The sequence below is a fragment of the Eptatretus burgeri genome, chromosome 11 (assembly GCF_056783735.1).
Source record: "Eptatretus burgeri isolate ZD-2024b chromosome 11, Ebu_testis_v1, whole genome shotgun sequence".
NCBI lineage: Eukaryota > Metazoa > Chordata > Myxini > Myxiniformes > Myxinidae > Eptatretus > Eptatretus burgeri.
Genome location: NC_140971.1, coordinates 21747148 through 21757078, shown reverse-complemented (window position 1 = coordinate 21757078; position 9931 = coordinate 21747148). Strand labels below are relative to the sequence as shown.

Genomic DNA, 9931 nt, shown 5'->3' with positions numbered 1-9931 from the left:
GCCAGCTTTGTGAAGGGAATAGGATGTTGTTGATTGATGAACACTGATTCCCATATCGGACACAGAACCTTGCAGATATTTAAAAGTTATTGTTGGATTTAAGGTGACATCCAGAACTACTTTCCTGCTTGCCCGGATGCTGAGTTTGGATTGGTGACCTGATCTGGGTAGAGACTTGGTGGTACGATGCATCTTCAACTTCTTAATGATGGATTTCACCGTACTCAAAGGGATCATGAATGACTGAAATCTTCTTATAACCCTCTCCTGAACGGTGCTTCTCCACCACTTTATGTCTGACTTCTTTGGAAAGCTCCTTGGTCTTCATGTTTGCCTTGTTGATTGACACAGTGAGTTAGCCTGGTGTTGGCTCAGTGGTTCGGGTGGCGGCTTGGGATCCTAGGGTCCTGAGTTCTAAGCCCTGTCGGCTGCTGAATTGATACACCAGGAGGTTGACTCAGCCTGTCATCCTTCTGAGGTCGGCAAAATGACTACCAGTTCCAGTGTGTGTACTGGTAGAGGGGCACTGCATCAGCGACACAGTCGCACTTTAAGAAATGATAGCTACCCCGGCAGCCAAGCTGCCATACGACCACCACACACAGTGAGTTGCACCTTAATACTCCTTACATGAGTGGGGAAGCTTAATTTTAAAGTTAAACCACTGATTATACACAGGTGAAACGGATTACACTTATTTTGTAACCTTTCAAACAGATAATTGGCTCCTAAAATGATTTGCAGTTAATGAGGCAAAGGGGTTGAACAATTGTGTAACTAAGAATCATCTGATTTTCTCTGTTAATCGAACTTATTCACGTTTTATCTGCTTTTTTTTTTAGCTTTATCACCTTGGAGTAATTTGTGAAGACTATGAATTAAGTTTGATTTGAAAGCATCATGAAATAAGCTCAGGTGGCTACAAAATGTGAAACGTTGGAGGCAGAGGGTGAATACTCTTGCAGGCCTCTGTACACCGATGAGCCAAAACATCATGACCACCTGCTTAATATGCTGTTGGTTCTCCATGTGGCGCCAAAACAGCGCCAACCCGCCGAGGCAAGGACTCTACAAGACCCCTGAAATAGCCTGGTGTTGGCTCAGTGGTTTGGGTGGCGGCTTGGGATCCTAGGGTCCTGAGTTCAAGCCCCGTCGGCCACTGAATTAATACACCAGGGGGTTGACTCAGCCTGTCATCCTTCCGAGGTCGGCGAAATGAGTACCAGTTCCAGTGTGTGTGTCGCTGATGCAGTGCCCCTCTACCAGTACAGTCGCGCTTCAAGAAATGATAGCCACCCCGGCAGCTAAGCTGCCATACGACCACCAGACCCCTGAAGGTGTCCTATGGTATCTGGCACCAAAACATTAGCAGCAGATCCTTCAAGTCCTATAAGTTGCGAGGTGAAGCCACCATGGATCGGACTTGTTGGTCCAGCACATCCCACAGATGCTCAATCGGATTGAGATCTGGAGAATTTGGAGGCCAGGGCAACACGGTGTAAACTTAATCATGTTCCTCAAACCATTCCTGATCAATGTGTGCAGTGTGGTCGGGCGCATTATCCTGCTGAAAGAGGCCACTGCAATCAGGGAATACCATTGCCATGAAGGGGTGTACCTAGTCTGCAACGATGTTTAGGAAGGTGACACGTGTCAAATTGACGTCCACATGAATGGCCGGACCCAGGGTTTCCCAGCAGAACATTGCCCAGAGCATCACACTCCCTCCACCGGCTTGTCGTCTTCCCACAGTGCATCCTGGTGCCATCACTTCCCCAGGTAAACGGCGCACATGTACACGGCCATCCACGTAATCTAAAAGAAAACGGCACTCATCAGACCAGGCGACCTTCTTCCACTGATCCAAGGTCCAGTTCTGATGCTCGCGTGCCCATTGCAGGTGCTTTTGACGGTGGACAGGGGTCATCATGGGCACTCTGACTGGTCTGCGGCTACGCAGCATGGTGCGATGCACTGTGGATTGTGACACATTCCTCCTGTGACCACCATTAATATTTTCTGTCACTTGTGCCACAGTAGACCTTCTGTCAGTTCGGACCAGACGGGATAGCCTTCGTTGCCCTCACGCATCGATGAGCCTTGGGCACCCAACATCCTGTCGCCGGTTTGTGGTTTGTCCCTCCGAGGACCACTCTCGATAGGTACTCACCACTGCTGACCGGGAGCATCCCACAAGCCTTGCCGTTTCAGAGATGTTCTGATCCAGTCGTCTGGCCATAACAATTTGGTCCTTGTCAAAGTCGAACAGGTCTTTACTCCTGCCCATTTCTCCTGCATCCAACACATCAACTTCAATAACTGACTGTTCACTTGCTGCCTAATATTGTTATGGATTCTGGCGGTGGAGGGATTAGCACCCTACTCGACAGCCAAATGTTGAAGATTCGGCGTCACTTAGGCCGAGGTCACATTTGCCACGGCGGCTGTGGGGTCTCCAAAATCTACGGCCACTCGCAATTATATGGTGGCCGCAGTATTTCCACGGTCACACAATGTAGCAGTCACATATGTTTTTATTTTTCGGGGAGCCGCACGGCGTATTTAGGCCGAAGTCACATTTGCCACGGCGGCCGTGGGGTCTCCAAAATCTACGGCCACTAGCAATTATACGGCGGCCGCAGTATTTCCACGGTCACACAATGTAGCAGTCACATATGTTTTTATTTTTCGGGGAGCTGCACGGCGTATTTATAAAGTGTGGAGACCGAAAACGTGGGGTTGCCGTACGGTCTTTGATTTGATGTCGCACGGTGACCTTAGGGCGTCCCTGCGGCGGCCATCGAATTTTCAAGGCAGACGCGAGGTGCCCGCAAGGCGAACGTGCGGCCAGACAGACGGTAACGAATGGGTTAATTTTTGAAATTTTGTTTTACCAGTTTTTTTTTCTCGGTTTGTCGAATTGCTACGGCGAACGTAGAAATGAAAAAAGTTATAACTCTGCGTTATAATTCCACGGCGACCTTACGGCCTGTAAAATATAGCCATATGGCATAGGGCCACCCTGAGGCCACCTCAGAAACTCTGCGGCCGCCGCATGTTTCTGTCAATTCAGAGGGCGTATGGCTGCCGTATCCTCGCCGTAGAGCAAATGTGACTTAGGCCTTAGGTCTTTGAAATTGTGGAGACCGAAAACGTGGGGTTGCCGTATGGTCTTTGATTTGATGTCGCACGGTGACCTTAAGGGGGCCCTGCGGTGGCCATAGAATTTTCAAGGCAGACGCAAGGTAGCCTCAAGGTGCCCGCAAGGCGACCGCAGGGGGCCCTAAGGCGAACGTGCGGCCAGACGGACGGTAACGAATGGGTTAATTTTTTTTTTTTAAACCAGTTTTTTTTTTCAGCTTGTCGAATTGCTTCGGCGAACGTAGGAATGAAAAATGTTATAACTCCGCGTTATAATTCCACGGTGACCTTACGACCTGTAAAATATAGCCAAACGGCGTAGGGCCACCCTGAGGCCACCGCAGAAACTCTGCGGCCACCGCACGTTTCTGTCAATTCAGAGGGCGTACGGCCGCCGTATCCTTGCCGTCGAGCAAATGTGACTTAGGCCTTAACAGCACCGCCGTCTCCGGGGTTATAACGCCAGCTGGCTCGGCACAGGTCTCGGGTTACCCGCCTTAGATCACAATACTAAAATACACCTGTGCCTTGCCAGCTGGGGAAATACACCCCGGCTACAGACTGGATTTGTCAGAGACCGAGTGGAGTCTGCCAGTCCGTAGCCCGTTTGGGTTTTATATACAAATCGAGCGGATTATTCCTCGGCACGGCACGAATAGACTCAATCGCGCCAACTTTCATATGAATCAGCCACATTTATTGGGGATACATCGGGGAACACAACACAAGCAAAGCATTCACGACAATGTTATAATAAATCTATAACCTGCCCTTAACTAGGGAGCTACGGATTACGGGTTTCGATGGAAACCCTAGCGAGATAAACCTTAGACAACATGCAGAGAAGACATGCAGACAAGACGCAGAGTACTTGGTGATGCCTCATGGACGAGAGGAAAAGTGTCAAAGGCACGAATGCGGCTCGTGACAAGCCGATGTCAACGGATTTGAGCGCCCAAGCTCAAACACGCCGCGTGGCAAAAATGGTGGCGTCGTCCTTTTGTCACACCGCCCATGCACGCAGCCTCAGCGCGTTCAGCCCCCGTAAGGTCGACGGCACAAGAGCGGAAGGTCCACGGTGTACTCCAGCTGGCCTCTCACAAGGTCCAGCATACGAATCCAGGCCTGGCCTGCTCACAAGATCAGGCCAAATCGGGGTGTTGGGCTCTGCAGGCAGATCGACAAACGTGTCGAGCCGTGTCGGGAGCAAAGACAGTCAGAGGCTCCGTCACTGGGCTCCGGATGAACCTGTCGAGGACCTCCTCATAAAAGTCGATTGCCGACTCCCCTCTTGCAGTTCCGCCTGCCTCTTTCACGAAGCAGATCGCAGACTCGACTCTAGCAGCCTCTCTTGCCTCTTTCACGAAGCAGATCGCAGACAGACATAGCCGTCCCTAACACAGCCGATCGCGACTCCCACTCATCGTTTATCTCCAGCAGAAGGCAGACTGACCTCATCCAGTTCCTCCTACTGCTGATCGCAGACTGACTTCATGCAGTCCCTTCCTTGCCTTTCTTGGGGCTCGCTCTTCAGGACCCTCCCCCGGGGACCCATGATTGGTCCATCACTCAAGATTGCAGCTTCCTCCACCAATCGGCTGCCGACACTCTCAGAGCGCTGGGCGGGGCTAGTTCGGAGAGGGGAAGGAATAGTCCATGGGCCCAGGCATATATCGGTACCATCTGGGAAACCAAACTTTAGGGCTACTAAGTTATTGGTAGGGACTATACGATTATTTCAATATGTGATAACCGTTCCAGAAGAGCAGCTTAGTGTATGTATTTTGCATTTTTACCATTCTGAGATATTGACGTTTTGGGGGAAAATCACACAATGGACTATTGACACATCCCATGAAGGTAATATCATTCAATAACAGCTCAGGATATCCAGATTTGTTTGCCTTTTCGCTTTCATTATGCGGAGAGTGGGTACATTCCAGAGATGATAACTACCAATAAGCTGCCAGTCTGCAATGGTTATCACATCAAAATATGATATATATATATATATATATATATATATATATATATATATATATATATATATATATATATATATATATATATATATATATATATATATATATATATATATATATATATATATATATACATATATACACCAATTCAAAAATCATAACTAGGATTGGTTTCCTTAGATGGTACTGACAAGTGGAATTTCTGGCCTGGGCCCATGGACTAGAAGAAGAAGAAAACCACCTCGCGGCACACCACCACTGTATGAACAACGAACAGCCGGCTCCACCTTCCGACACACATGTAACGTCCAATTACCGAACAACCTGACTAAACATGCATTTAAGGGGGAATCTGGGCTAATCCTATATTTAATAACACACTAAGGGCCATTTCCACAACAATATATCCCACCCCTTGACAGGTGCCATTGTAACAAGATAATCAACGTTATTCACTTCACCTGTCAGTGGTCATAATGTTTTGGCTCATCAGTGTATGTGATGTGCTTAAAATGAGAAGTCCTAACCTGAACAGCTTATAAATGACATTGAATAAGAAATAGATTCATTGTGACGAGTGTGGAGAGCCCTAAAACGACATTTTGCTGATGAATGAGGGGCATGGTTTAAAATATGTTTGTGTCCAGTGGATTTGCTCTGACCTGGACGGATGGCCAAACAGTTCTCTTGGAGGCTTACAGCCAAGATTCTCGGAGAATATGGCATGCACAGGAAGGAAAGGGCGGCAAAGGACAGAGGCACACGGGTTGTACTCGAACCCACAACAGACACACGGACACCAGCAATTAAAATAAAATGATTTAATAAACAGAAAGTAAACAATTATAATGGAAATAAATCAAGACGTGAGGTGAACTAATTTAATTTCAAGGCGCATCCACACACACACTTAAATGCAAACAAGGGGACAGAATAAAACAAAGAAAAATAATCCCTCCTTTACTTTGGCACTTAGCTTCCAGTCCAGAAGTGAGCTTCGGTATCTTGAAAGTCACCAAACCACTTTGTCACTGCATGGGAAAATTCACCTAAAATGGTGCAGCTTCTTGTGTCGATTGTCATCACCGATGCCGCTGCTTTGAAGAATGGCTCTGTCTCTTTCCCCCGATGGCTCGACATGAGGCTTTGGCGTTGGTCCACCACGATTCAGCCCAACAGACGATGGCCAGCGTCTTGTTCCTCCACATGAGCCAATTTGCCTCAGCATGAACACAAGGGTCTTCTTTTACTGTGTCGAGGGGAAGCCAGCCATAATGCCCTTCTCTTTAGACTGCCGATCCTGCCTCTCTCGCCTCTGTCCCGCTATGAGCCTTCGTCTTGACTCCTTGTCCCCCCACACAAGACTCTGACTAACCTGACTTCCCTCCTGCAATGAGCAGCTTCCCCGTTCTCTTTCAGCGATGCGCTCTTCCTCCTCTTACTAATGTCATGCTCATTAATCATCCACTCCAGGGGTGTGGTTCGCCAGCCGTCACTCATGGAAGTGGGCAGCTCGGTAGTTGTTGTTTTAAGGATGTGATTCCCCTTTATCGCCAGTCTTGGAATACAAAAACATAGGAAAAGGTCAGGGGGGAATTACATACTGGGGGGAATTAGCCTTAATCCCTCCCTAATTAACACAGCACCACTCCTTGTGTGGTGACACGTAACACTTAAGCTCACAGTTTCCCTACTTAATTTACATCAAGATGTCTCCTACACGTCCACGGACCAAGCAACTCAATACAATCCTCTCTTTCCTATGAAATTCCTCCATCTACCCCACAAACATAACAATATCCATATTCATTCTTTAGATGCTCACAAAATTTTAGACATAGATTTATTGAGGGTGTGGATTACAGTTGGGTAAAAGCTGTCATTCAAGCGAGCAGAGTTGTTCTTGATGGAATGACAAAGTTTAATCAAGCGGAGAAGTTCAAAAATGTTGTGTGCTGGTTGGAACTCATCTCTGATGATAGCTTTCACTCTTTTGCTGCTTAACTGGAGTACAGGATCTCGATGGAAGGCAGATTACACCCAATCATTTTACAATTCTGTTGAGTTGGGATCGGTTGTCCCGCGTCGAGCTGCCATTCCAAACAGTGAAAGACAGTGTCAGGACACTCTCTATCACTGCCTGATATAATTTGATCAACACAGGACTGCCGATACCAAAACTTTTCAACCTTCTCAGAAAGAACAACCATTGCTGAGCCTTTTTCACACAGTGATTGGTGTTTATGCCCCATTTTAGATCATTGAAAATATGCATTCCTAAAAATTAAAAAGAATTGACAAGCTCAATTTCAGCATCGTGAATAACCAAAGGTTGAATGAGAGTTTTTTTTTTTTCTGGAAGTCAGCAATAATTTATTTTGTCTTCACGATATTGAGTTTGAGATAATCTGGAGAACACCATTTGACAAGTTTTTTGACTTGGTTACGGTAATCACTTTCATCATTATTTGAGAATCAGGCCAGCAACGGTCGTGTCGGCTGCAAATTTAACCACCAATGAGCTATCAGATGATGCGACATAATCATGAGTAAACAATGAAAATAACATCGGGGATAAAACGCAGCCCTGAGGTGTCCTGGCGTTCAAGGTGATCGTCTTGAGAAATTTTGGGACCAATTTTGACCACCTGTGGTTGGTCTGTCTGAAAGAAAATCTGAAATCTAGAAAATCGAATCCTCCTTCAACCTTTTTTTCTTCAGTTTGTTTTGTGTTTTTACTTTTAAGCCATCAACCCAAAGACGATCCTTATTTACAAACTGCAGACCACATCCGGAATGGATCGGATGTCCTAGTGGAGGATATGACAGCCCGCATGGCCGCTGGTCTCTTGGAGCACTGGACCCACAGCGACCAAAGCCTCTTGCTGTAAAGAAGGCAAAATGGCACCTGGGTATTCGGAGCCAGAGCCGCCCACATGACGTCATGGCGGAGGTGTTTCGTGCTATGCGCTCACTTGGATATGAATGGAAGGTAGGTGCTGGAGAAGGGTGAGGTGTAATTGAGTGCCAGAATAAAATGAGGTTTGCATAGACTCAGATGTTAAGAACATAAAAAAGTGAAAAATGAGTAGCTTTGTGAAAGCATGTAATGTAGATGACTGAGTCTTCAGGATAGAGGAGGTTGTTCTTAATATTTCATATTCAAACAAAAGTGATTGGTGCAATTATAACACTCGCGTGCAGGTTGTCACTCCGTTCCATGTGCGAGTTCGGCGAAAGAATCCAGTGACTGGCTCATTTGTAAAAATGAGCCTTCAGCTGTACCAAGTAGAACAACATAGCTACCTGCTAGATTTCAAGAGTATTGACGGTGAGATGTACATACATATATATATATATATATATATATATATATATATATATATATATATATATATATATATATATATATATATATATATATATATATATATATATAAAGACCACAAGGGGAAAACCAGAGATGTCAGGATAAGTCAATTTTGAAGAAACTGAAAAACAAAGTTTCAAGACTTTGGTGGACTGTTTAATAACTGTCATATAGATTTCTTTTCCAGTAAAAGGAAGAGTGATCATTGGCCGATCAAATTAAGCATGTAGCATTTGCCAAGCGTCTGTGTTATTTAATTTAAGAGCAAAGAACGAATCAATGTTGCAAACTGACATCACTGGTTATTCCCTTGTTTAATAATTGCCATGCAATTTTAACCCAGGAAGTGTAGCAAATTCATGCTTGTTGGTTATTAGCATACATTACATGACTTTGGTGATCACAGATTATTTTTTTCAACATTAAACGGTCATTGTCTTTTTTGTTTGATTGGTGTTCAACGCCATACTCAAGGGTATTTCGCTTATATGACGACGGATTCTCCATTTCTTACTCCGTACTACTTAATATGATGGAAAACCGGGAGGAAACTAAGGATAAACCACCCCCGTGATAGCCGAAGTCACCTCATGTGACTCCCTCATATACCTAAGCAGGTTGATTGGGCGGTGGGTACATCGAATGAGGATGGGTACTCAGACGCTAACCATTAAGCCACGGCGTGGGTCCCATAAAAGTCACAATAAAGGTTTGACCAGGCTTGAACCACGATATGCACCAACTACGGAGCCCATGATATAACCAAATAGGCTATTGTTGTGCTCAGAGTTTATGCTGTGAAAGTTTTACAACCTTTCATTTTTAAGGTTTTCAAACTCTGAATATTATAGTGGAACAGTTAACATGAATGAAAGGGAGATAACCAGGAGTAAAGTACTGACAACTCTGGGTTTCTACTTGTTCAGCTTTGACAACACTTGTTTTTTCATTGCACGGCTAAACTTTATACCATATAAATTATGTGACACCCCTGGTTATTTGTTAAAGTAATATTGTGAGAGGAAACCTTATGTTGCCAACTATTGGCAGGTGCAATAACCCTGAAATTTATAAAAAGTGACATCTCTGGTTTTCCCCTTGTGGTCTTCATATATATATATATATATATATATATATATATATATATATATATATATATATATATATATATATATATATATATATATATATACATATACATATACATATATATATATATATATATATATATATACATATATATATATACACATATATATATATACACATATATATACATATATATACACACACACACACACACACACACACACACACACACACACACACACACACACACACACACACACACACACACACACACACACACACACACACACACACACACACAGGATGTCCCATTGCAGCTAACGCCTGCAAACCTACACCCTTTCATCTC

At 44.8% G+C, this 9931-nt stretch overlaps 1 protein-coding gene across 2 annotated transcripts in view; it reads left to right on the top strand.

Moving 5' to 3' along the window:
• The window catches only part of LOC147016645 (5'-AMP-activated protein kinase catalytic subunit alpha-2-like), a 54530-nt gene that overhangs the window by 41895 nt on the left and 2704 nt on the right, over positions 1-9931 (top strand). For both annotated transcript variants that reach the window (XM_085845512.1, XM_085845513.1), the window contains 2 exons: positions 7908-8115; positions 8328-8454. In XM_085845512.1, the coding sequence (XP_085701638.1) occupies positions 7908-8115; positions 8328-8454 (335 nt within the window). The remainder of the gene's footprint in view (positions 1-7907; positions 8116-8327; positions 8455-9931) is intronic.